The sequence below is a fragment of the Copadichromis virginalis genome, linkage group LG1 (genome assembly GCF_057382275.1).
Source record: "Copadichromis virginalis isolate Kocher_CV1m ecotype Utaka linkage group LG1, C_Virginalis_male_GT1.1, whole genome shotgun sequence".
Lineage (NCBI taxonomy): Eukaryota > Metazoa > Chordata > Actinopteri > Cichliformes > Cichlidae > Copadichromis > Copadichromis virginalis.
Genome location: NC_140618.1, coordinates 28,216,546 through 28,244,544, shown reverse-complemented (window position 1 = coordinate 28,244,544; position 27,999 = coordinate 28,216,546). Strand labels below are relative to the sequence as shown.

The window sequence follows — 27,999 nt, the reverse complement described above, 5'->3', positions numbered from 1 at the left end:
CACTGCGCGGTGGACATGCGCGAAGCTGCAGCGAATATGGCGGCTTGCATCTGATAGAAAGTGAGGAGTCTCGCATCAAAATACCCAGTTGACACGGTTGGTACGGCTCATCCCTCTTTATTAGTCTCGTGTGTTGTTTTGTTTTCCGTGCTGCGGTCAAAAGCGCTCAGCTTTCCTACTATTAGCGCACGCAGTGTCGGACAGCGGAGCGTGTTTATACTGTAGTCTGTGCAGACGGGCAGCTCGGTGCTGCCTACAGTAGCTACATAGAACTCTGCAGCTTTCCCTTTGCTTTCTGTTTACTGGACTAATGCAGAGGATTGCTCTGCAACTGAGGAGGAAAAGAAAAACACCCGTTTAGCGCGATCCTGCAGCCTTGTAGTTACACCGCTGTGGATACAGTGTATCGTTAGCAGTGTTTAGCCCGTGTGAGGAGCTCTGTCCCGCCCACTAAATGTGACCATAACCCAAATGAAAATGCGTCACAGACTTTTCTTCACATTTAAATTTCTACCTTCAGCTTATTTAACTTCCTCCCTCCTCACAGGCTGCAAATTTAAAAAAAGAGCAATGCACGTTTAATTTTTTTTATTTATTGTTTCCTCTAAACCTGCATGCTGTTCCATTTCAAAGCTTTTATGCGACTCATCTTTAATGCTGGTGCTGCGAAAACAGTTTGACTTGGAAAAAAAAGAAGAAAAGAAATATTTTGCTGTTAAAGTTATGGGGTCTGAAAGAATCCCAAGTTATGATCGCGGAGGTGACGCCCTGCAGCGGCTCACACACCCCTCAGCCTCCCAGCAGCAGTAATGTGATCCCTTCACCGTCCTGTCTCCCAACTGTCCTGCCTCACAGAGGAAACACCAGGCCAGGCCGAGAGCGTGGTTTCAAACCCGGTTTTGGAAGCTCGTCTCACTCTTGTAACATTTTATTGAAGAAAAAAAAAGCGAAGACAGTGATGCAGCGTAAATAAACATCCCTCATAATTAAAAAACCAAGTTATTATTCAACAGTTGAGTAAAGGTGTTATTATGTTATCTAATAATCAGCAAGTCACCTTCCCCCATTTGGTCGTTGAGAGTCCACGCAACCGTCTTCATTCTTCATCAGATAAATAATTTCTCACTTTATTTTTTTCTGTTTGTCTCTGAAATGCAGTTAAAACTGAAATAATCAAAACTACCAGATGCTCAGTTTACAGTTAAGAACGTGTAGCGTTACTGTACTGCACTGTAATCCACTATGTTTTTGCTCTCACGTTTATTTTTCCTCTTTATCTTTTGTGATGCTTTAAATTTTATTTCAAAATTAAAAGTAAAATAACAATAAGAACCCAAACCTTTACGCCACATTACTCTTTGGTTTTAAACTTTTTATTTCTTTGTTTTTTATTTTAGCATTTTTTCCCACATTTTCACTCCCAAACTAAAAAGAACAACAAAAATATTAATAATAAAAAAAGAAGTTAGATTAATTATTAATAGAAATAAACAAGGTATCTTTGACTCTTAATTAAGAGTCAGAAAAAGCTTTTGGGGGAAGATGACTGAGATTTGTTTTATTGGCCTCTTTTATCTTTGGTCAAGAAACAAAACAAACTTTCTGTGTTCCTCTGTTATTGCTTTGCTAGCTTTCTTCCACAACTGGAAATCCCAATAATTTAGTGACCAGTGAACATAACACAGTCAAAAATCAGTTTGTAGTATAAGAAAGATTTTTTTTTTATTTAAACATGTGTGCCTTATAAAAAAATAAAAATAAAATCAGTGACAAACACTTTGACAGCTCCTGTTGAGTGAGAGTTACGGCTTTTTCACGTCTTCTCACTGTTCCGTTTTGTGAACGTCGCACTAATCCCAGATCAGTGGCTGCATGAGTGGAAATGGAGATTGTAAAAATTAAGTGCTTCCTGGTCTGCGGGGCAGTTTTGTCTGACCCTCTTGAGGAAGGCGGACAAACCAATGCAAACACTGAACTGGTCTGGAGCTGGAATCCTTTTCATGTCTGCCAGCAGACGTCCCACTTCCACAGGTCTTAATGGCTTTTTATGGCAGCTTGGAATCTTTATGGCTTCTTCTGACTCAGTGGGATTCATTGCACAGGGGGGGTTAGAGAGAGGGGGGTTTCAGAGGGAGGGTCGGCCACAATACATTGCAGATGCTAAAACTTTGAAGCACAAAGAAAGGAGACATTGTGAGGCTTCTGAAGACATCTAAACCTTTGGATTTGTGGATTTAATTTGTATTTTTGTCTCTTTTGTGTGCTGTGGATTATTTTTTTTCTTCTCTTCAGTTTGAGCTGTAGCTATGTACAGAATTTGCATGGAGTGGCACTGTGCTGAAGTTTCTCTTAAAATTGATCCTCGGTTTTGGACCAGATTCGGAGCTTAAGCAGTGTGGTAACAGTTTGATTTTCTTGAAAAAGGAGTAATAATGGTTGAAAAGCTGCTAGCAGATGAGTTCACATGGAATTGAACTAGTTAAAATGAGTGGTAGTGAGCATTTGTTGGACATGTTTTACCTCTTTGCCTCTGCTTGAAGTTCATTGTTTGTTTTGCACAATGAACAGCTCTTGCGCATCCTCTACGACCCCTGAAATTTAAATGTGGAAAGTTTAGTTAAATTATAGGTTACAGTTAGAAAAATAACACAGAGGGCTTTGAGAAATGGCTGATTTTCATCCTATAAAATGACTAAAACATGTTAATCCAGCTCTGTCAGTACTTCCCTAACTTGTCTGTATTGTGCCACAATTGGCACTCAAACAAGTGTGGACGCTATGTTTGGTAGGTACTATTTTTAGCCATGTTTGGATTCAATTGGTTGTAGAAGCACTTGACTCAAAGTAATGGTTACAAACGGTCGCCTGGTGCAAAAGCACGGCTCACTATGCTTTTAGGTAATTCACAATAAGAGGAGTAAGTTAGTAGGCTTTGGCTACACAGTTGGATAGAGTCATTTTTCATTTTTGGTCTTTTTCCCTGAGATTTGTTGAGAGTGAGCAAAATATCACAGCATTTTTGAAAAAGGTCAAGCAGGCTTATTTGCGAAGTAATTTTAAACAACGAGGTAAATGGGTGTACTTTACAGATGACAGAAAAGGCGAAAGACGACTTAAAAAGACATTTCAACAAGATTTAGACGAAACAGAGTGCAAGATAAAATAAAACAGACTAAACAGGAAATTACACATTAGAGTGGACTACTACACGGACAGAAAATTTTATAAAAAAAGCTTTTTTCCCCCCCAGTTTGTAATTCATAGAAACTGAATGTTGCCTTGCGGTGTATAGTTTTAATCTTGTGGACAGCAAGCAGACATGTTCCAGACAATCTGAGAGGTCTGGACTTTTCATAATGTAGCAGCAGATCTGAAATGTAATTTAGCTCTAAACTATTTAGTGCTTTATAAAGCTGCAGTAGTATTCCAAAGTAAATTCTCCAATATTCTGGAAACTAGAGGAACGTCAGCTTTCTAAGTGGAAAAAAAAGTGGACGCATTTTTAAAATAAGTTTATAATCTGTTAATGTTGTTACGTGGGCTTAGTACAGAGTATTTTCCATTTAATTATCTGAAATAATCAAATTTCTAATGTTGTCGTAAGTATAAGTTTATGTTACATGAAAACCCTCAACGGAAATTGCTTGTGGCTATTAAGTGGTTACATTTGATCTCTACTGAGATGAACTCTTTTGACTGTGTTATTTCTAGCATCTGTTTGGGTAGCTGCCTGCCTGACTTGACCCGAAGAAGCACAGTCATCATGGGCCGAACGCCACACAGAGGTAAGCCTGCACAGTGCCTTTGTGCCAATTTGATCCAAAAACCCCAAACTAGAAGGTACATCCCAAAACAAAATCCTCGCTGATTTTCTTTTGTTTTTTCTTTCTTTTGTTTTTTTAACAAAGACACGATTGGAGTCTTTTATGTTTGGTATGTTTGAGGTAGTTTGAGAACTGTTACAATGCCTTCATTCTCACAGTAATTAAAGTCTGTATATCAGAAGCTCCATAATTCTGATGAGCCGTTCAATCACCGCTTTGATTTCAGATCAAAAGGAGGAGAAGAAGGAGAGACGGAGCAGCATCACAGCGGGCTCTGCTCTTGACAAGTCTAATGGTTAGCTGTGCAGATCTCTGCCTTGTCACTCCTCTTTGTTAACCCTCTCATTATCAGTCTAATTTAAACCTTTTTTTTAATTAATCCAGCCACTGCAGTGTCACCACTTCCACAGTTAGTAACTCATGTCTTTTTTTAGTAAGTTTCCGGGGTAGGTTAACAAAAGCACCCCTGCTTTTCTAACAGTATTACTCACGTTCTTTTGTGTATTTCTGACATCCTGCGCAGACTAAGCTTTACTTTGCTTTTATAAATATAAAGTGGGGATTGCTTCTTTTCCTTTCACTTAAATTAGCCTTAGTGTTATTACAAGGGTTTTTTTGTTGATTGGTTTTATTTTAACACGTGATTTTTTTTTACACTTTTTTGACCTGTTCTGTATCTGACTGATCTGCGTTTTGTTTCCGTCCTCTGTGCCAGAACCGTTCAGCTGGGAGGAATATCTGAGAGAAACGTCCTCCACTGCAGCGTCGCCCTCTTGCTTCAAACAGGTACTTGATCATTAAGAAGCTTTTTTAAGATGCCATATCATTAATTTCCCTTTTCAGCATATTGCTTCTTTCCTGGCACAAAAACTTTCTGTGATGATTTCAGACAAAAGAGGTACTTCCTGATTAGTGTATTTAAAAAAAACCCCCACATATAGTATTTGTTTACAAGAAACATTTCAGTCAACACGGTGTTGTGAGTGGAGTTTGTTTCATATGCAATGATCCACAGTGTTGTGAAGTAAGCATAGGCATTAATATGGAGTTGGTCCCTATTTGCAGAGTTTCCACTCTTCTGGCTTTCTACAAGATTTTGGAGTGTTTTGTGGGAACTTTGTGCCATTCATCCAAAAGAGCATTTTTGAGGTCAGACACTGATGTTTGGCAAAAGGGCCTGGCTGTTCTAGTTCATCCCAAAGGTGTTTGATGCGGTTAAGGTCAGGGTCATTCAAGTTCTTCCACACCAAACTTCAACCGATGCCTTTAAAGGCCTTTGTTTGTGCAAATGGGGCTCTGTCATGCTGGAAAAGAAAAGGGCCTTCTCCAGACTGTTCCCACAAAGTTAAAAGTATAGAATTGTTCGAAATGTAATGTTAAGGTGCCGTATGCATGACAAGTGAATTGGTTTCCAGTAAAGAGCTGAATTTTGCACAACTCCCATTTTTATGAGCTTTACCCCACTGGTTTAAGGATTTTTCAGCTTTATGTCATCGGTTTAAATTGTTAGAAAAATAAAAAGTTATCAAAATCTAATAAGTAAAATTCTGAGAAAAATGAAAAACTGGTAAAGTATTACATCTTGAAAGTAACCTTCCAGACATAACTGTAAGAAAAACCTTGACTGGCTCCCAAACATATGAGCACAATTTGTAATATGAACCTTAATAGTTAATTCTGGCTTTTTACCTTAAATATTTCCTCAGTTTGTAACATTTGTTATCCTTTTTGAAAGTTTTCTGTGTTTTTCCTCAGCTGTCAGTAAATACATCCATAATTAAAAAGACATCACAGTTACAAACATTACATGCATTAATATCAAAGAGCGCTGTGGCAGCAGCAGCAACGTCACTGAGGATCAAAACACCACAATCTACATGCAACACACAATCCATATCACCTGGATGTGTGCAACAGGATTGTTCCTGAGCCCTCTGCCTCTCATTTCTTTGTATTCTGGACCTGACATAGAGCCTGAGAGATGGACTTGAGCCTTCAGATCCAATGGCTGTTAAGCCATTCTTAATATAGGGAAACAGGGAGAAGGTATGCCAAACTACTCATGAAGTGGACTGAAAATCAGTGGCAAGAGGTCTCATTTACAGCATGTACAGACGAGTTCAGCAGAGAGGTACAACAATGAGTGTTTCAGTCATCAGTCATGGATTGCCTTCCCCAAAGAACAGAACAAAAGGCAGCCAACATCCAAGGAAGAGCTTTCAAGAAACCCGGAGAACTATTCCTGAAGACGACTTAAAGAAATGACAAGCTGCCTGAGTGAGTTCAGCCTGTACTGAAGAATAAAGGTGGTCATACCAATTATTAGCTTTCCAGCTTGGTAGAATTGTAAAAGCTCCGTTTTTGTCTTATATACTGTGTTTCCATTTGTGTGTGTGCACATGTTTCAAAAAATTGCTGCACCTCTTTCCTGTTTTCCAGGAAAAATAAAAGAAATGGAAGTGGCTCAAGACTTTTGCACAGTACTGTATACTGAACGACATAAAGTGGTTCTCGGGCACCGCGTCAAATATAATCAGATGGGCTAAATAACACAGGCTGCAAAAGTCACAAAAAACTAAGACGGTTACTAACAACTGTTTTTCTTGTAGTTGTTATTGCCAGTACACATTCGAGGAATATTAGCAGACTCATCTTTCATGTTCAAGGAGCGATGACTGAAGGTCTGTTGGTATCCCTTTGCAGTCCAGAGTCCCCCCCACCAATGACTTCAAGGCAGGTATGAAACTTGAAGCACGGGACCCTCGCAACTCTAACTCGGTGTGCATCGCAACGGTGATGGGGATGATGGGCACTCGGCTACGCCTGCGTCTGGATGGTAGCGACAACACCAACGATTTCTGGCGGCTGGTCGACTCGTTGGACATCCAGCCAATAGGAACCTGCGAGAGGAACGGAGACATGCTGCAGCCGCCGCTCGGTGGGTGCCTTCCTGCTGTTACCGGGAACAATTTGGATTATTAAGACTTCCATGTAACGTTCAGTGTTTGTTTGTAAATTGAAATATCTGAATGATTACAGTTCCTAGAAACTAAAAACTTACTCAAATATATTTAACAAAATATGAGAAGCATGTACATAATGCATTGAAAACATAACATTATGATCGGTATTATTTGGTTTTAGAGCATACACAAAATAATTTTGTACTTAATTTGCCTAATTGAACTCTCCCAGTGACTGTATGTTGGAAAAGGGTGTATGTTATGTTGTATGTGTGTTTCGACTTGTAATAGTAGGAAAAGCACAAGTGTTCCTTGAAAATGTTTTCGTCTTTAAGTGCAGTTTGGTGACATTGAGTCCTATTTTAAAATAAACAGAATAAAAATATCCTGCACTTAAAGGTGCTTCATCATATTTGTGGAAGAACCATGTAGAAATCCAGTGTTAACGTGAAGAGAAGTCCTGGTCAGTAATTTGCAGCATTAACAATCAGGTTAAACTGAATTGTTTTGGCCTTGTGTACAGGTTTCAGGATGAATGCCTCCTCCTGGCCCATGTTCCTCTTACGGACGCTCAGCGGTGCAGAGATGGCCCCAGCCTCGGCTTTTAAGAAGGTAATGACAAAAAAGAAGAGGGCAGCTATGTTTAGTGAAAATAATGTTTAAAAACTGGATAGAAATTTGTAATAGTAAACAGTTTTTTAGGGATTTTTTTTTATATGCTCAAACAACAGCACGGCCTTTACTAAGTTAATTTTGTCCATTTTAATCACACAATGAAATCTTACTCCGTATGTGGGCTCCGTGGTTCACTTTCACCTTCTGCACAGTTTATCTGCCATTAAAATAAAGCTCCATTAGATTTGCAGGATTCATTTTATTTGCATGTATATTTACGTGTTTCTTTAGGAACCTGCCAGCCCTGCCAAAAACTACTTTCAGCCTGGTATGAAGCTAGAGGCAGTGGACAGGAAGAACCCTTACCTGATTTGTCCCGCCACAGTGGGTGAGGTCAGAGGTCAGGAGATTTTTGTCATGTTCGACGGCTGGCGAGGCGCCTTTGACTACTGGTGCCCCTTCGACTCCAGAGACATCTTCCCTGTCGGCTGGTGTGCCCTGACGAAACACAACCTGCAGCCACCCGGAAACTTCTGTGAGTGCTGCTTTGGTTCATATGTTTTTTCTCATGCATTTTTAGGGCTTTTTAAAAAATCTGTTTATGTGAATAAACAGTTAAAATAAATAACTCGAGAATGAGGTGACATGGGATATTCAAACTGATACCATAAGTATATCTATTTGAATGCCAGTGACCTCGACCTCTAGGTCAGAGGTTGAGTTTCCTGAAAATCTTGTGAATGCGATAACTTTAGAACAAGGCTACGTAGGATTTTGAAATTGATACCATAGGTGTATCTACTAGGTGGCTGGTGGGGGGGGGGAGATGCTAACAGTTCACAGCGAGAAGGTCCTGGTTTCAAAGCCACTGGATCACTGAAGCTTTCAGTGTCTTTGTGTCCACTGACTTCACACCATAAATTGGCTCTCTGTGAATGGTCCTCAGATGGACAATTTCCAGATGTTTTGAACACTCACTGTCATTATATATTTTTTTTGTGAAATTAAAAAACAAAACAAAAACAAACGCAGGCAGAGGTTTGTTGTGTTCAGTAATTTTATCTTAGCAATGGGATTCATGTTATTATGGAACGGAAGGTTCCTATGTGAGAAGTTTGGCTCAAATTTACGGAATTAATTACCAAGCCTTCTATTATTTATTCCTGGTTGGTAATCTTGGTCAGATCTCGGGCACTACACGTTTTGGCCTCTAGAGAGCAGCAGAGCATAAATGCTGACGTGTGTCGGAGCTGTGGCATTACATTGAGATCAGAGTGGCAGAGATAACTGTGTGCGTGAAACATGGTTGTAAAAACCAAAGTATTGACCTAGTTGTTGTGTGCTTTCACTTCTCTTTAAATAGGCTTGAGGTTTTTACTTCGCTTAAATAGAGAGAAGAAGCGCGAGTCTCGCTCTCGCCATTTTAAAGACAGACAGGCTTTGTCTTAAAATAGGAGTGCCTTATTTTTCTGTCAGAGCTTCAGTTTTTACTTTGCATCAGAAAACATTTGAAACTCTTTCAGTCAGATTAGCGTCATATTCTCTTCATATTTCTGCTGACATTTTATTTATTGGTTAGTAAGAGATTCACTGTGTACAACAGGAACTGTACCCTGCATTTACATAGACGTGCAGAGGGACGCAAACAGGATTATCTTGAATAAAAAATCATCTGTGGCAAACTGTGAGGGTGCTAAGTTTGCAACGAGTCGTTTACTTGATTAAGTGAAATTAACTGCGTTTATTCAGTTACTCAATTTGTTGTGGTGTGAACGTTGAGAGTGAGCTGGTCCGTCAGCTTCAGCTCTGTGAGGAATAGATGCATTTTGTGTTGATTGTATTACAGCTAATATGCATTTCTGTGTGTGTGTCTTATTATTTATTCTCACAAATGCTCAAATGCTGCAAACCATATAAGGGAATTAAGAATTATGCCTTTTGCCCAGTGTCAGCATGGATAGACTGCAGTCCCGCTGCACTCCTGGTCGGATAAGCAGCAAGAAAATAAATGGACCTGTGCTATGTAGGCTACGTAGGATTTGTAGCCACAAGTTTGTATATGTTGCCCCCGGTTAGGCTTTTATGGTAAAACAGTGAGGCTAACAGTAAAATAAACACAGACAAATGAACCAACGCAAAGAGTCGGAAACAGTGACTAAAACAGGACAGGATATGAGAAGCACAATGGCTGAAAACAGAAGTTAAGAACAATCACAAAAAAAACTTCTCCCTTCAGTGGGTTGATTATTTACATTAAGGATGTTACAGTGTTTTATATAATGATAAGGATATTCAGATACTTCACAAAAACAAACAACAAAACCTAATTTAAAACAGTCCAATATTTATAATTCCTGATCTAGTAACTTTACACAAGCATTATGAGCAAAATGCTTTAAGTTAATTCATTATTAATCAGCTATTATTAGTTTTAATGAGCCAGTTGAGGTGAAGCTTTAGCCTCATATGGTGTGATTAAGTTGTAGTTAAAGTGTAATGAGATTATAAAAATAACTGAAATAAAATAAAATGTAAATACTCGGATTAAGTATCACTATCATGATGATGTTATTACCAGTAAAAGATGTCATAATCACTGCTCCCTGTTCTTAAGTGTTACTCATTTAGTTTTTATAACAGGTCAAATATTTCAAGATGGTTTCTTTGTCTGAAATCATATAGCAGGCGGTGCTTGCAGAGCCTTTTCACAATAATTATTTTAGTCAGCTCCAAGCAGCAGGAGTTGGAAATAATGTATTAAACTGTAATAAATAAATATAAGAATGTAATCAATATAGTTTATGCAGCACCAGAAGCTTTTCAGACAATGGACTGTCTTGGTCCGTAGTCAAGGTTGTTTAACAAAAGTGCAAAAAATCTGTAAAGCTAACCAGTTTAGGAATGTCAAGGCTTCAGTTGTATTTGTTCTTTGTGTGTGTTGACTTGGCTCGGTTGGCGGGGTTATGACCCACCGCTTTGACCTCCACACAGAGTCTGCAGAGTTCCCTGAAGACTCAGCTTAAGCAGATTCCAGTTTCTGATCTTTTTATCATACATTAGCGCTGCTTTCCATAACTGCAGGCTGTTTTAATGTGCGGTAGCTCGGTCTGCTCTTTCCTCCTTCTTGCCCTTTTGAAGACGTGACAAAGTTGTGTGGCAGCTAGAGCAAAACGGCAATCATTGATTTTTTCCACGGAGATACAGTTTTTGGTCACGTACGCTCGGAAAGAACACATTTCAGTTTATAATCCTCTGAAAGGTTTTGTATGTGGGGGAACTTATTTGTCCTGTTTTGCTGAATTAAGTATGTACAATGAGACCTAATGCCTTAAACGTTAGTGCAGCGTATGTGGAGAAAATTGAGCTTATGTCTCTGGACACTGGAGAGGAAAAATATCACAGGAGATGACAACATAAAGATCATTAATGTTGAAGATCTTTATCAAAGCCTATAATTATTTTTTGTTTGAATAATTATGTGTCTTTAATCGTCCACTTAAACTAAAGATCTATCTTGTGGATTTGTAGCTTTTTTTTATTTTTATTGTTAATGAGTTTTCAGTACTTGTGTAGTCTTTATTCTTATTAAAAATGCTTTTTCAATTGCTGGGAGCTTCTTAGAAAGCTTGTTTGATTAAATCTGAAAACATTTGCATTTAATCCGGTACTGTAAGTCCCTGTGACAATTTTGCAAAGTAGACATGGCCGCGAGATAGTGAGAGGCATAGACCAAAGTTTCAGACTGCTCTAATGATGTGGAAAGTTTGGCAAGAAATTCATCTGTTAAAATACTTAAAATATTTATAAATGCTTCGCCAACTATGTGAAGATCTGTCAAATGCGCGTGCTTGTGTGAAACATCTAAAGACAGAAAAACACTGTGCTGCTTCTTTAAGTACTGTGTCGTTTTTCTGTGGAGGCATGTGGGACAAAACAGTCCTAGTGTGAGTCTGTGGGAATTCGAGCTTCCGTTCCTATTATTAGTGTGAGGGCAGCACTGAGCTATTAACTATCAATCAGCGTGCATTACGTGCTAATTACACTCAGCAGTTACGTAGCATGTTTCCATGTGATTTTATCCAGTGCAAAATGCTCAGAGTTCAGCTGTTTAGTTTCTTTGGCTGCTATTTAGACACTTGCCATCCATCAAAATCACGTTGACGAATGGCTCTTGAGGTAGTCTGTTGACTCTGAAACTGGGGTTTCTAAACAAAGTTTAGCAGGTGTAATAAATATCAATCCTCCCCATGTTTGCTGTTAAGGTCATCAGCTCCCATCTAGCAGTTTCCTCGCCTTTAGCCACTTGTTGGTGTTCCCTGTTTGAAGAAGCTTGTGGTACTGAATAAAGCAAGAATCTTGATTAATAGGGAGGTGTGTGCATGTGTGTGTCTTTTTCTTTTTTGTCTTTTTGTGGGTCGTCCACATAACTGATGGATGACAACAGTTATGTGCCATGTCAGAGCATGTTTGCAGTCCTGGGGCAGGGACGTTTGCAGCTTGTTTGTGTTTCTGTCCACTAAAAAGATATTAAATCTCACTGTAGCTCTGTGAATTACACTCAAGCTGGCAAAATATTAATCACCAAAGGTGAGAAATGGCATCGTTACGTAACGTTCTCCATGTGAGTTTTCCACAGTCTTTATTTCTGGGGAAAGCCACCCCCTCATTTCTTCATAGTTTGCTACAAAAGTGTGAAATGGGCACAGCAATTTATTGAAATGTGTGTAGACGTTAATGAAAATACAGTATATGAGGCAAAAACAGAGTCTGTACAATTCTATATCTGCTTGAAATTTAATATTTGGTATGATCACCTTTATTGTTCAACTCTCTTAGGTAAGCTTGTCATTTCTTAGTCTTCAGGAATAGTTCTCCAGGTTTCTTGAAGGAGATTTCCAGACCTTTGATGCTCTTGGATGCCAGCTGCTTTTGCCAATCAGATGCTTTCCAGATGGTATTGAGTGGAGGATCAGAATCTGGTGGTGCTTGGCTGTGTGCGTAATTCTGTCAATTTTGTTAAGCTTTCCAATACCACAGGCTGAAATACAGAGCCACACCATGGCAGAACCATGGAATTACCATCAAATTTCAGATCTGCTGCCGATGATTTTCAGTCCAGTTCTTGTGTAATTTGGATACCTCACCGTTTTCTCCCCATTTCCTTTCTTTAATAATGCTTTCTTTGGCAGCCACTCTTGAGACCATTTCTGGACGGATCAACTGAAGGGCCAGAAGTCTTTGCTGGATTGTTTCCTATGTCTTAATGACATGACTTTCAAATATTGTTTATCTGCTGTAGGTAGTTGTTAGGCCTACCACATCTTCTTTTGTCCTATAATTGAACAGTTTCCTCAATTTGTTTAAGGACACACTGCACACCATGCTTAGATATGCAACATGTTCAGTCAAAATTTCTTCGGGAATCACTTTGATGGCCCAAAAATGCTATTTTATTCCTGTCAAACTGTGTTATCTTTGGCAGTTTTCATTAATTCAACCAAAGAAATGTTTTTTTTTTTTTTTAAATAAAAGCCTGCTAGTAACAAAGTACCTACAATAACCACAACACACCTGTCTTATGTCTACACATAACAGAAAACTTGTTAAATTCGATTAAGTTTTATGTTATGTGTAGAAAAACATTACATAAACTGGTTAGGTTAGAGTTAGGTGCTTGAATGATTCACTGGTTAGTTAAGTGACTAAACAATGACAAAAGAAACATAAATGTGAAAATGTTCAGGTAGAAGGACTAGATGGAAAATGAGTGAAAAGCGGCCAATGTCCAAAGACTTAAAAAGACCTTCAGAAGACTGGAAACTATAACGTGAACTCTTAGGTGTGAATATCGCACCTAACTGCTGCTGTAATTTATGGAGATGCTGCGCTGTCTCGTCGTTTTTGTGGCATTGACAATGATGCTAATTGAATTGAATTGAATTGAACTGAATTCAAACAGCCAGTGTGCAATCGTCTTGATTCATATGAACTCTGACAAGTTGCAGAAAGTGACAAAAAAGTGACACCCCCCCCCCCCCCCCCCCCTCCCGAACTGACAAAACCTGGCTTTTTATTACGTGGTTTAGTGTGTTTAAGCAAGTGAGTGAACATCCAGCAGTCCCCTTCAGTTTTACAGCAATGAGGCCATTGTTAGTTATTCCATTTGGAAGCAATTTTGAGTGTGACAGACGGGTTAACAGAAGGACAGAGAAAGCCTCATCTGCAGACTTTGTGCATTCTTCCAGTGAAATGTCATTGTAACTCCTGAATTCTTCCAGATGACTTTTTCTTTTTTCCATCTGAAATGAATACAGCTGAGTGATTTAACAGTGCTGCTCCGCCAGCCATTGTTTAAGCTCCTGATTTACTCACGGTTTGTAGTGAATTAGTGCTGCTTTTTTAATGGTAAAACGCTGCTACGCAAACAGTGACACTAACAAGCCCACACAAACAATCTAAACCAGCGACTAAAATAGAACAGGATATGCTAGAAAAATGAATGAAAACAGAAGGTAAGAACAAAAACTAAAAAACAAAAAAAAAAAAAGGTATTTAGAGAGAAAACGTCTGCTTTGAACATCTGTTTTTAGTGTGATCAAAACCAGAGTCTCAGCCTTTCTTTGTGAAACTATCTCCAAGTCTGTGTGTGCGTGAGGTTTTTTCCCTTTGTGTGCACTCTGAAGAGGGGGAGAAAAAAGAATAATGTAAACCACTAGACAGCTACCATGTTTGGATGCGAATAAGTGAATAAGTAGGGCTTGGTTGAGGTGTTAATGAGCTGATAATTATCTGTGCATGTGCGAACAGGAGTGAGAGACTCTGTAATTACTACTACGTTTAAAAATTCTCATTAGCTTTCATCAAAATTCTCCTGTTGCAACCCTGCTACATACTTTTGAAAGAAGCTACAGGGGACGCCAAGATTGGGTGTAATTATTTTCCTTTTTGTACTGTAAGTATTTGTCATTATGCCTGTTTTTTTTTAAACTTTTGGTGTGATGCGTCTTTGTGTTAGTTTATTTGTCTCTTCTCTCTGAATAATGCATGAAGGGTAGAGCTCGTCGCCATGTTAGCACACGTTGACACACGTTGACACACGGCAGTCATCTTTTGTTTGTTTTGAGGCAAATTAATACTTCTCGTCGTCTTAGATTCTTATGCACAGGATTTACACATCTTTAATTATTTCTAAGTCTCACTTTATACCCGCAGTATGCTTAATGGGCACACAAGCAGGAAGATATTGGACTTAGACATTCAGTAACAATCAGTGCAAAGGAAAGAAAGCATTCTTGCAAAAGCAGACATAAAAAACAATGATGTTATCAAATGAACATAGGTCTATTAGTGCTGTAGAGTTAAGAAAATATTTTTTTCTTGAATCTGCAACATCAGCACTCCTTTTTTCCCTTTAGAAACAGATTAAGTTGTCTCTGAAGGGACTTTTCCCATGCTGGCTTCCTCTGGCTGCTCTGTTCCGCATTGTTCCAGAGTGAGGGTGCTATCCGACTATGCCACTGCTTCCTGATGCTGGACCTGACCATCTTTCATCAGGGAATGTCTGAATAGGCTAGGGTTACACTGGTGGGGGGTGTGGGTGCTCCTTGGTTGCGACAGTGTATGTGTGTGTGTGTTTCTATGTTGAGTGTGAGCTTGCTTGTGTGTGCGCCAACTCCAAGAGTTTGCCCCTTTTCACCCGTCTCAATCAGGACTCTTCTGATCCAGGTTAACCTCTCTTCCCCCCCTACAACCCCTACTTTCCCATCCCCCATCCGCTCCGGAGCCCCACCATTAACCCCTGTCCCCTCCCTCATCTCCCCCCTCCCCGAGAGGCTTGCTTAGAAGCAGGTGACTGATGTAGACTGTCGATATAGCCTACAGATAACACTAATAAAGGGCTCAACTCAGTTCCCTCCACACACCCACTCTTCCTTCCCTCCCTCCTTTTCTTTACTCCTCCCAAAACCCCTATGCAAATCTTACCACCCCTCCCTCACCCCTCACCCCGCCTGCTCATTCATTGGGAGGGAAGCTTTGCAGCAGCTTCGACCAATGGCAAAAGCAGGAGCAGCGTGGGCTTTGTTGTGGGCTTCTGCCGGGAGAAAGCTAGAGAGACGGAGAGAGGAAAGACCCACGGAGGCAAACTGAGAAAGCAGCTGATAGAGGCGCAAAAAATAGACAACAAAGTACAGATGAAGACAGGATATCAGAGAAAGTTAAGAAGAGGAAATAACAGGCTGGGACAGAAATCAACAACAGGCTGAAAGAATAAAGAGTTGCTTCAAAGAGAGAACCAGGAAGCAACTGTTCTCACTCACTAGTATTGTTATACACACTACTGTTACTATCGGCTAGCGGCTGCCTTAACTTCCAGTATTACTAATACTGCTACTACTACGAAAGCCACAACTGCAGAAGTGAAGCTCTTCGTTTCCCTGCCGAGGATTTCCTGGTGAGTCGCCTTTGTTTATCAAGTTAATATTCTTTTTGCGCTTGTGCAAATGAAAGAAAAACTTCTTGTGAGGTTGATGTGAGCTACAGTTTCACACACATAGTGATCTGCTGTCTGATTTTGGAGCAGTAACATGTTTCTGAGTGCGCTGTGCTTCACTGTGTTTTACAAATCTGCTGTTTTCTAACTGAAACATGTCTGAGAATCTAACAAATTAACAATGCTGGACACAATCATGAATTTCCTCAAAACAGGAAGTAGTGGTAGTAGAAGTGCGTTCATATAATTTCTTGTTAATATAATTGAAATGATTGTGTAGTTTACTAGAAAACTCCCGATTCCCTTTATGGTGTTGCTGTATCGAAAGCTAAAAAAAAAAAAAAAGGAAGTGAAAAGTGATCCTACATTTCACAGAAAAGTTGTTTCACAAGTGTAGAGGACTTGTTTGGTGTGAGGGGTTCAAGCTGCTTTCTTTGTTTAGCTTGATGACTTTTTGAGTCTTTTTGCATTCATTCACATTCATTGTTAGAGACCAGTGACTGCTGCCAGACAGACTGACTAAGAGTCTGAGGATTTAACAGTATTGTTGGCTGTAATTAAGTTTAGAGCTCCATGTGTTTTTGATCATGTCTTTCTGTGTGCAAGGCATCAGGATTTTGTTTGCAGAAGGCTCCGGGAACGATTAATGCACATCAGATCTGTTATATGTGCACTTGTCTTTGACTTTTGTAATCATGCAGTCAGTTCATTTTATTGTTTTATATTGTGTGTTTTGAAGATGAAGACTTTGTGTGTGTGTGTGGACAAAGACTCTGGGACTACACACACACACACACACACACACACACACACACACACACACACACACACACAACCAACTTCCCCTTCTGCTTTCTACACACAGTATCACAGTTAAATCTGCAGCCGATGAGTTTTACACTGCAATAAATTCACTCAAAGGAACAGCCTGTAAGTGTGTGTGTGTGTGTGTGCGTGTGTGAATGGACTGTTTGCTTTGAGGGTGCTCTACATGTAAGTGTGTGTGTGTGTCTGTGGTGTAATTAGATGAGAGGGAACTCTGTGGGGCCCCTTCCCCCACCCCCCAGACAGCAGACACACTTCTCGCTCCGTGATGCCGTTCTCATGCGTGCACGAACGCACACACACACACACACACTCTCGCCAAACATGCGTGTTTCCTCAGGCGGTTTCTTACACAGGTCAGTGGGTCGAGCTGGACTTATATAGTCATGATCAGTACCATATGGCTCGGTTTGGTTACATTGTATACATGCTAGTCATGTGTTGCTCAGACATTTTAAAAAGAATTGTTGCTTTTTTTTTGGAAAACTTGGGATTGTTTATTTTTGTTTGTTGTTATTGTTTCTGTTTGTTGAAATTGATGTTTTGCCTTTGTTTTTTAACCAAAATTATTATTGGTCTTATTTTTAAATCCCTTTTAGCCATTGTGCAAGCCATGCTGCTTTTTTTGTCCCTGCCTTTTTATGTATTTATTATTTACTGATTTTCATATGATACAGAAACAACAACAAAAAAAACCCCCGAAACAACAAATTAAAAAAAGGTTTTTCCTTGTCTCATTAAGATTTGTCACCTTAGAATAGCCAGACTTTTACCAGTCGCAGGTTTTTTAATGTATTCATACACATTACTTATTAAAACCAATGAAAAAAGTGCTATTTTACATATTTAACCCGTGACACTACTTCTTGTATTACGCTTTGTGTTGCTTTGCATCACTGGCTAAGGTGTAAAACTCAACTAACAGTATAATTTTACTCTTGCACATGCCCACTATGAGACCACTAAATAGGGAACTATATTATGAAAATCTTCTTGTCTCTTTTTGGAATGAATTTGAGAAAATATACAAATCTACACACTTACAAAATGTACACAAACCCAGATAAAGGCATTTTGATTGCACATGAAAAGGTACACTGATTTTTTTTTTTAATTGCTATGCAGATATTTAAAGAATTGGTGTAATGCAGGAGATGTGATTATGTGCGATTAGTGGCTGTAATGTGATTGCTGGATCTAGGAACAGTGCTTTGTTACAGACACATCTGATAGATTGTTTATTTGTGATGCATTAACAGCACAGATTAGCCTCAAGATCACGTGTCTAATATTGTGTGGATCACCCAAACAGCTCTGACCTCTGGTGGTGTCCTGTAGTGTTTGTAGTTTGGCTCATTGAGTCGTCTGAGTTTTGTGGGTTAGGCTTTTGAGCTGGGAGATTTTGGGGCTAGGTGAATAACTTGGGCTAATTATCGTAATCTGTTGACTCCTTCCTGATTTTACGCGAGTTGCTCGAGTCAAAGTTAAATCCGAATAAAGGCAAGGACCCACAGCTTCCCAGCACAGCACTGAATTGTCTTCACATGTGGACATACAGCAGTTACTGTTTAAGCCTTTTTTGCATGCAGCCTCCTAAATTTGAAGCATCATTAAGTCTGTGCAGTGAAACTTCAAATCCACAGGGTGTGAAATGACCTTCAGTGTGAGGGTATCGGGTTAGCTTTGCTCAGTGTAAACATATAGCTTCACCGTGCAGCTGGAACAGACTGAGACAGCCAATATGATGCGATACTGCCACAGTGACAGCATTAAATGAAAGTACTTCATAAGCAGATTTTAAATTTTTTTGAAAAGCTCAATCATTTTTTTTTAATGTGACAACAAAACCAGGATGTGTTAGGATATGACATTAATCACTAGTGTGGAAATGTTACGTGTGGCGTCGGTAGCTGTCACATATGTGACCGGATTATGTTTTTTTGCAGCGGGGAAAGATCAGAGAAGAGCCCCAACCGAGATTCCCTACGGTGAATTAAACCCGCTGATACTGACTGGTACCCTGCAAAGATATTTTGATCTGCCTTTGTAGGGTTTCTACTCTGAGTTCAGCGTGAATGAGCGTACCGCTGTGCGTGCAGGTTGGTATCGCCGCCGCTCTCTGAGCTCGCTTTGTGTGACCGCTCCTGGTGAGCAAGTGAGCCTTCGCCCCCTGAAATAAGACACTGCTCTCTTCTACGCCCACTTTCAGTCATTTCCCAATTAAGCAGCTTTCAGGGCGCCCAGACTGGCCCCTCAGAGAATACCGTAGACCTTCCATAGTCGCTCCATATTGCTTCAGTCAAGGGCTCTAATGAAAGCTTTCGCCCCTTGAGAGCTTTAACATGCACTCTCAAGCCCCTGCTCTCACTAAGCTATACATTTGTATTGAAATAGGAGATGTTCTTTCTTTCTTTCTTTCTTTCTTTCTTTCTTTCTTTTTCTGTTATCTGGCTACATTTCTTTCACACATTTACTCTGATAATTATATGATTTTATCACAGTGTCATGCTGAGGCTAATGAAAAATGAAAAAGGGCTGCTGGTGCCACTGCATAGTCATATTTTTGTGTACCAGGGGCTGTTACCTTTCCTCTCACTTCCTTGTCACTTTATTACTATTTTAACACCTGCTGATTGGAATTTAAAGTACCTGTTATTTCTTTCAGGTATATTCAAATAAAGCGTTTTAAGTTGGAAATTGTATGTGAGTTGTTAAGATTGTTTTTCAACATTTCTTTTTCATTTGTTTTGGGTTGGAGGAGGTGGAGTCTTTTATTTTGACATAAGGGATGAAGGCCAGATCATGAGTCTCTGTTCTGGGGAAGCACGTATACGTGACCCCAGCTTATCCCATGCTGGATGTCAGCCTGTGTGCAGTACTAACATTTCACAATACTGATGTCAGTGACTAGTTTTTACAGTTTACACAACATCTGACAACATCCTTAAGTAATAAGAAAAGCCATTGAAAACCTTAAACATTACAACTGTATATTTATATATGTCTTATTTTTATTAATATAGTATTCTTTGCTAATTATTTTTCCCCTAAGGTTAATATTTCAGATATAGGTTAGATGTATCGTTGCGTTTGTTATTTTTGTTTGTTTTTTTCTTTTTTTTTGAGAAAGTAGCCAAAAGATTATGGTCCCAACTCACAAAATAACAAAGAATCATACAATTCTCTGTTTGTTTGAAAAGTGAAACTGAAATGAAAATGGAAACTCAGGCGGTTCTCTGGGGACTCGTGACTTTTGACTTTGATTTCAGAACGGGGAGGAGCTGAAGACAAAGGACCTGTCAATCCCAGGGGACTCTGAAAAATCAAAACAAATCTCCTCTGCAGGACTCAGTTATTCATTTCCCGCAGCTTTTGTGTTTCTTTTAACTTTTGCTTTCCACGCTTTGGCTCAACGACCTACAGCAAAGTGGATTCTCTGCACATCTTAATTTAAAGCCTCTGTATGGGTGGAGAGTAAATATGATTAGGGCGCTGCTGTGTGTAAAGCACCATCAGTTATTGAATAATTAGCTGGCCAGCTGAATAAAAGTCAATCTGCAAATATTTTGATAATTAAATAATCATTTTAATTAAGCAACAAACAAAATCCGTAAATCTGCTGGTTCTAGCTTCTTATTTGATGCTTTTCCTTTTTTTCATAAGTAATCTGAATAAAGATGACTTTGTTAACCTTGTAATTCCAAACGGAGCTCATCTGATACATGAGTTTTTGACACCTCTACATCATCAGTGTGATTTTTTTCTTTCCCCTTAAAAAACCTGACGCATCCAATAAGAGACATGAACTACTGTAAGCAATGAATTGCACAAAAATGTGCACAAAAAGTCACATATGCTGATTAATATTTCACTTCATTTTTTTCAAAGGTCAGAAGGTTCAATAAACACAATTTTAAAAAGTTAGGATATTCTAGTAATTATTTCATGTTTCAGGCTTTACGGGGTTAAAAGTTAACTGAAAGAGATGCAGCTAATTGCAGCCCAATAGCTTTTAGAATGTCATCTTTTTAGTAATGAGAAGTATCTTGATTTCTTATATCTCTCAGATCTTTTCCATGTACTTATTCTGTCTCTCCATATCCTCTTTTATTCCAGTTACCCTCCCTGGTGCCCTGCTTGCCCCTGTTTCTTCCACCTCATCTACACGTCGCTCGTCTTTTAACTCCTCCTCCATGCAGACCTCGTACCGACTGCCAAACCCCTTGCCTCCCCTCCCTGTACGCAAGGGTGTCCGCGGTCGTCGTCCCAAATCCCAGACTATCGCTTTATTGAAAGCGGCGGCAGAAGCTGCAGCAGCAGCAGCGGTAAATGGAGCGTCACAAAGCCCGGCCAGAACTAGCACTGAGACTCAACTGGCCCCCAGACCACACAAGAAGAGAGGACCTAAGCCTAAGAACAAGGTGAGATGTCACCAGAGCCACAGTCTCTTGGCCAGTGACTCTGCCATGTCAGAAATGGTTTAGAGAAAGAGAAAATAGTCAAAAGTTGATTACTGATAAAAAAAAAGAAAGTATAAGTAAAAATGTCCTTACTTTAAAAGCCACTGTATGCAGTGCCATCCATGTGAAGAAGAGTTAAAAGAGACAGTTAATAAATGATTATCTAACAGCCTTTGTAGGTAGGTTACTGAGATTTACTGAGAAAGGCTTTGTTTGTTTTTTGGTTCAGAAGAAGCCTCGGGTGGTACAGTCCCTGGGGGCGTCATCAGTTACAGCTCCACCTCCAGAGACCAGATTGAGTATCAGCCACGTCTCAGCGGACAACAACAACCTTAACAACAGCACAAATGTAGTTTGCACAGGTAAAAAAAACCTAAACCAAAACAGATTTTAATGCCTCAATACTAAATATTTATAGGAAGGTTGATCAAATGATTTTGTGTGCTTTATTTTTGTAGACGTTAACATGAATTAGATGAAATTGTGATTGTTTTTCTTTCCCTATCATACTTCTAACAGAAACCCGAAATGGGTCTAACCTGGTTTGTGCGAAATGGAAGAAGCTTGAAATGAGCAGAACTGATTACATTTACTCTGTTTACAGAGATTAGAGTATGTTGGGGTTTTGATGGATTGTAGCATGAATTATCTATTCTCATGATTTTTTTTTAAATTGGACCAAATGGCACTAAAAGGACATAACAAAGAAGAGGAAGATGTAAGTAAGAGGAAGAGTATTCTCTGATGAGCCACCAATGGAAAAATTATTTGGCCCTGATGAAGGTAGTCACGTTGTTCTTTATACAACAGAACCACTTCAGACTTTATGCTCCTTTGCCATGCACCTTGAATATTATGAAGTTTTGCCAAAAACCTCTTCTCTGTTTCTACAAACCATAGCCATTACTCATCACCTGGTTAATCTGGTTACCATCCCTTCAGAGGAAGCATGCTTCAGCATGCTAAGAGGGGACTATGGAACTAAGGGAAGGAAAATCCAACCAAATACAGAGAAATTCTTGGAAAAAACAGAGTGAATCAGTGGTTCACTTTTCAGGATTACAATGCCCTTGAGCCTTCAACTAATGCAATGCTAAAGCAGCTTTGGGGCATGTCTGTCTGCAGTTTGTACGTGTAGAGCTTTAACCAAGAATACTCAAATAGGTTCCTACAAATGACTAAATCAAGGATTGTGTACATGAGAGACTGCAGATTGTCAAAACATGCCAATCATAATGTGCTACGGAGTGGAAACGAATGTATCTGTTTTAAATTAAAGTCTATATATAAATTGTCGATTTAAGTTTTAGTAACAACAGCCTTGATCAAACTCCAATTAAAATTTGTATTCTGCTATCTGTTTTTTTTTTTTTAAGTCTAATTCTTTTGTGTTCTTTGCAAATGTTTCCTGTATTTGTGCCATCTCAGTGTGTGTCTATGTGAACAAGCACGGTGACTACGGCCCGCATCTTGATCGAAAACTGGTGCAGCAACTCCCAGACCACTTCGGTCCAGCTCCAGTCAACGCAGTGCTTCAGCAGGCTGTTCAGGCCTGCGTCGACTGCACATACCAGCCCTCTGTACTGCTGTCATTTCTGCAGAGCCAGTCCCATACAGGAGGAGAAGTCATTAGAGGTAAATCAGGAGAACACCATGGAATAATATGTGAACAATATAATATCTAATAATCGATATCAATGAAGGTCGATGACACATCTAACATGTATTTGAGTAAAATGCTTTGTCCTTTTTCTGTAATTGTTACAAAAAGTGACAAAAAAATGATGGTTAAGTATTTAATTGTCAAGAGCATATTTTCACAATCATTATCACATCTTATAAAACAGCGCCTTTAATTTCGAGTTTCCAACACTGTGCGTCCTAGATGGGCAATCAGCCCAGTGAACTTGGTTTAAACACATGTGAATGTACTGTGTGTGTGTGTGTGTGTGTGTGTGTGTGTGTGTGTGTGTGTGTGTGTGTGTGTGAGAGAGAGGCAGGAGAGAGGTGGAATGAAAGATGGTGCCTGTGGCAGCAGCTGATGTGAGCACTGTGTCTGTAATAAGAAGTGACATGTGTGTCTAACCTGGTTTGGGATTCTGGGATTGAGTCTCCCTCGGGGGGTCGGATCGGGAAGGCTATGGGAGAGGTTGGGTGGGGAGAGGGGTTTTAATTTGTGGATTTGTGCAGGCTTGGCTTGGATGGGAGGGTGTTGTGCCGTGTGGGATGGGGTGAAATATGCAGGTTTATAAATGGAGAGTGCTGCTAACCCAAAACCATCTGCTGTTTTCTTTAGCTGTGAATGCATATTGTGTGGTGTGTGTGTGTGTGTGTGTGTTTGTGTGTGCGCGCACACTCAGATGCAAACTAATAGCTGCCATGTTTTGCCTCCAGTGCGGTCAGAGCATGGTATCCGCTATGTGAAGCTGCCCTCTGCCTCCAGTGCTTCTTCTGTGCTGCGGTTCCTGGAGAACATGTGCCAACATCTGGAGAGTGACAGTCTCTTCAGCTCGCAGCCTTTCAGCCCCTACACCAACAACTCTCGCTTCTACAATAGGGCCAAGTCAGGTGGGGGAAATGTGTGCATGTACTGACTGTAAAAGTGAAGAGCTTTAATTTTTTTTTTATTTTTTTAAAGAGAAAGATTAAAGGTTGTGAGCTTTTAAGCTTTCAAATTTATTACGAGCTTTGATGGAGTGTGGTGTGTTGTAGTGTAAAGTTTTTGACACGCTGCTGTTTAATGAGTCTGTCAACGTGTCCTTGTGTACATCGTGCTTTTTCCCCCAGTTTTCTTCTTGCACTCATGAAGTCTTAATCTCCTCCTCTTTCTTTATTGAAACAGAACCACTGTGTGTTGCTGAGAACGGCCTGCCTAACAACGATCCCTCTAAGGATCCCACTCCGAGCCCCCGCCCTCTTCACAACACGACAGACTACAGAGCAGCCAAGAGGGAGCGTCCGTATTACCCCGGACACGCACAGACGCCGCCGCCTCTCCGACGAGTTAGCTCCAACCCCACTGAACCTGGCCCAGTGTGTGCACACAGACGAGTGGAGGGTAGGATTAATTACACACAGTCACAGACACACCAGGTTTTTCTTTAACCACTACACAGACAAATATTCGCCTCGTGGGTTTTGTTTTCCCTTTTACTTTTATTGTGAACCCAATTTTTTTTTTTTTTTTTTACAAATTTTGAGACAAATATCAAGGCCGTGTTAACAGCTCACCCTAACATCAAACTATTGCAGGGATCATTTCTTTCCTTTCTGATAATTCTTCATTTATTTTTCCTTCCTTTTGCTCTCATTCTTCGCAGCAGCTAGCTCAACAACAGGTCCAGACCACATGAAACAGGACAAAGATGCTTCCGGAAACGGCGCTTCCTCCTGGTCGGTTGATGATGTCATACGATTTGTCCAAGAAGCCGATCCCCACACTCTCGGGCCGCATGTGGAACTGTTCAGGAAACACGTGAGTATTTCATTTAAATTAACCTCTTTTTTTATAAAAATTCATTTTATTTTAATTCAACAAACAGCCATGCACTGAAATGTTAAGTAACATACATTATGGACGAAGACGACCTCTGATCTTCCTCTTGTGGTCTACAGTAGTATACACAATACATTACTTTGCTGTGCTAAAGGAAGTTGTCTGGTTAAAGTCATTAACATTTTTATTAGACGGTTTTAGAGAAAGTATGAAGTACGTACCAAGCTGAAAACATCCTCTTATCCCTACAGGAGATTGATGGGAAGGCACTGATGCTGCTGCGCAGTGACGTCATTATGAAGTACATGGGTCTGAAGCTGGGCCCTGCGCTAAAGCTCTGTCATCACATCGAGAAGCTGAAGCAGACCAAGCAGTAGAGGATGAACGTCTGTTTGATCACTGTCAACCAAACACACACAAACAAGCATTATTCTGCAGTGATAGGATGCAGTGAAGTCCACACGAGCCACGGTTGTAGGTACTAACGAGGACACTGAGATCATGTTAGCCTTACGTCTTGTGAATTCTGAGGCGTTTTTAGAAACCTGAAAAATGGAAGTGCCGAGGATTTCACCGTCAGAACTTCAGGATTTGTGGAAAACACTTTGAAGCAGCATTTGAGCGGCTGTGAATTTGGGGGAAAATTTTAGCAAAAGTCTAAACACTTAAAGGAAAAATGATAAAAAAACAAACGAAGCAATTCTGAATCGTAGTAAAACTCCCCCAGTGGACTGTTTTAACTTGAAATCGGCGTCTTCTTTACAAAGTACATGAAGTTAATCTTAGTACATGAAGTCAACATTTACATAGCTGTAATTAGTGTCAGATATCTGATCATAGATCATTGTGTTTATGTTTATGTCCTTTTTGCCTTATTTTGAATAACTGGATGCCATAATTTGTCAGTCTTTATTAACTTACCTCTACAGATACACACAGATGTACACTATAGGTTTTGTTTTTATTTTATTTTATTATTTACTGTCTGGCTTATTTTTTTCTTTCCCTGGTCAGGTTTTCAGGGTGGCTGCTCTGCACAAAAGACGTGGAAGGTTAGTTCAGGTACTGGCAGTGAACGTCTCGCTGCATAATTTCTAACAAGGCAATAAAAGCTTCTGAATGACTGCATCTCTTACAGACTGTCGGGTTTAGTTTTGTGCATGCCAGTAGTGAATGTAGGAAGTCATGAGCATTATTGATGGGTACTGATCAACAGGGGCGCCCTAGTTAGTTTATGTAAATTAACGTGGAAATATTGGAGAAGCCCAGTTTTCTGAAGTTATTAAACACCTCATTTATAATCTTTTAGGTAACAATATCATTTTTGCAGAGCGGGTACACTTCCTATTTAAATGATGACTCTCATTTTTTACAGCGCAGGCTGTAGATCAAGACGAAACGGTTACCGAGGAGTTAGTTCTCTCTCATTTGTGTTTGTCAGTATGCGGCAGGACATTCAAGCTAGTTAGTCTCAGCTTGAACACTGATGTGTTTATATGATTGTATTATGCTTGGACAGTCAAACCCATTAAATACACAGAAGACATACAATGACTGGAAGGCTGTAAGTGTTTTGGCATAGAAATGCAAGCAGGTCAAGCTTGAGCGCTGTACAGGAAGTCAAAAGTGCTCTTTCCTGGTGGAGCACAAGATGGAGAAACTGTTTTGTATAAAGTTGAGCTAAAAAGTTGATTTTTAAAATATGATTTTTGTACTGTAACAAAGTGTATCAAGCGTAAGTGTAATCATTTCTTTCTGCCTGACAGTTTTTGTTGTTGTTTTTTATTTTTTCCTGTGTGTGTGTGTGTGTGCACTGTCAAATAACTACGTACGGGAAGATATTGTGTCTGAGTAATTATTCACAAGTCTCAAAGTATTTATCTGTTACTGATGGCAGAAATCCTCATTTTCTGAACATTTCAGAACAATTTTCGAACCAAATCATGTCTTTTGTAGCTGCATTTCACACTGTTGCTCTCCTGTAGTGGTAACAAGTTGATACTTGAAACCGTTCTTGCTTTAATGTGAAACTCAGGTTTTTAGTAAGGTTTGTTTCTTCTTAGATGTTTTACATCATTAGAATTTTGTGTTCATTGCTAAAGCATAGAGGGACTGCACAACAACCATGTATATTTTCTATGCCTTGTCATCTCGCTTTGCAGCATTTCATATGTATATATATATATATATAGATATATACACGACTTTTTACTGTATGTTCAACAAAAGATGTTTGTTAAATATGTTTGATATGTATTCACACGATTAAACATTTGTTTACATCATCTTAGTGTTTGAGGTCTGAGGACAAGGCCTGCAGGGCAGCTACAAGCACAGGTTTATTAACCCTCTCAGGCTCAAATTAAGTTTTAGTTGCTAATGCACAACCACGTCCTGCAGTGGTACTTCTGAGTAAAAAAAACTCATAAAATATGTATGTGGGGTAATCAGGTTGTTAGTGTTTAACTGTTGCAAATCTGCAACGCCTGCCTTGAGAGGGTTAAATCTTCTAGTTTGGTGATTCCCGACCAGCAGTTCCAAGAGATCTTTAGTTTTGTTTTCTGAATCACTTTGCATAGAAGACTGTCAATAATTCATCAGGAAAAGCAACATTTTTTAATTGTTGTGTAGGATATCAGCATTTTCCTGCTCCCATCTTGTTAATCATCCTGCAGCCCTGCACTTTCCTCATGTGAAACTGCAGCGTGTTTTGGCCTTCATATTTTCAACCAATCTCCAAGTAAGTTCAGCTGCTTCCTGCGATAAAAATGTGGGGAATAAAGAGACAGAAAAAATAATCCATAACTGAAAACACCAAACAGCATGGAAACATTTTTAGATTTGGTTGGTTGTGTTTATGTGTCTTTCTAGCAAGCAGTGTGATTTAAGGGTCAAATGGTCATGGATCAAATGGTCAAATGGTCGTTTAGGCAAAGTGACAGTTCAATAGGAGTCATTGTTAAAAAGATCAAGAAATTCAAATAGCTCAACAGCAGTACTCTTTCTTGAGGAGTCATGCTGCTTCCTGGTTGTGTGCTCAGAGTCCAATGACCCCCTATGGAGGCTACAGTCTCACATTCACAGTTATTTATGTGAGAAACAATCTTTAAAAACAAAAACACACACACACATCATATTCTTCTCATGGCTATCTGGGGAAATCAGTCAATATATTTAATATGAAGTAACAGTTAAAAATTAGCAATAGAGATAAATTACTGCCCTCAGAGAGCACTTTGCTCCCTAAAGTGAATCAAACAGATATGCAGGCTATTTGTGGAGCAGGGTTTAAAAAAACAAAACAAAACAAACCCCCAAAACAGAT

At 39.6% G+C, this 27,999-nt stretch overlaps 1 protein-coding gene and 1 long non-coding RNA gene across 4 annotated transcripts; one reads left to right on the top strand and one right to left on the bottom strand.

Annotated features, from left to right (window-relative positions):
* The first annotated feature begins 30 nt into the window (after window positions 1–30).
* scml2 (Scm polycomb group protein like 2) lies at window positions 31–26,959 on the top strand. Of its 3 annotated transcripts, none has more exons than XM_085457807.1 (14): window positions 31–96; window positions 3,712–3,785; window positions 4,051–4,119; window positions 4,540–4,610; window positions 6,528–6,762; window positions 7,311–7,399; window positions 7,694–7,937; window positions 20,835–21,139; window positions 21,408–21,540; window positions 22,607–22,813; window positions 23,573–23,746; window positions 24,021–24,236; window positions 24,502–24,653; window positions 24,926–26,959. In XM_085457807.1, exons 2-14 carry the CDS (start codon window positions 3,764–3,766, stop codon window positions 25,049–25,051), a joined length of 2,043 nt encoding a protein of 680 aa, XP_085313933.1. In that variant the 5' UTR covers window positions 31–96; window positions 3,712–3,763; the 3' UTR covers window positions 25,052–26,959. The 3 variants fall into 3 exon arrangements, with proteins under 3 accessions (XP_085313933.1, XP_085313917.1, XP_085313927.1); XM_085457791.1 differs by having other exon boundaries at window positions 24,499–24,653; XM_085457801.1 differs by having other exon boundaries at window positions 31–100; window positions 24,499–24,653.
* LOC146718934 (uncharacterized) lies at window positions 24,569–24,957 on the bottom strand. Its single transcript, XR_014920609.1, has 3 exons — window positions 24,896–24,957; window positions 24,749–24,787; window positions 24,569–24,638 (listed from the first exon to the last, which is right to left on the bottom strand). It is a non-coding gene; the product is annotated as an uncharacterized LOC146718934 (long non-coding RNA).
* Window positions 26,960–27,999: the final 1,040 nt, after the last annotated feature.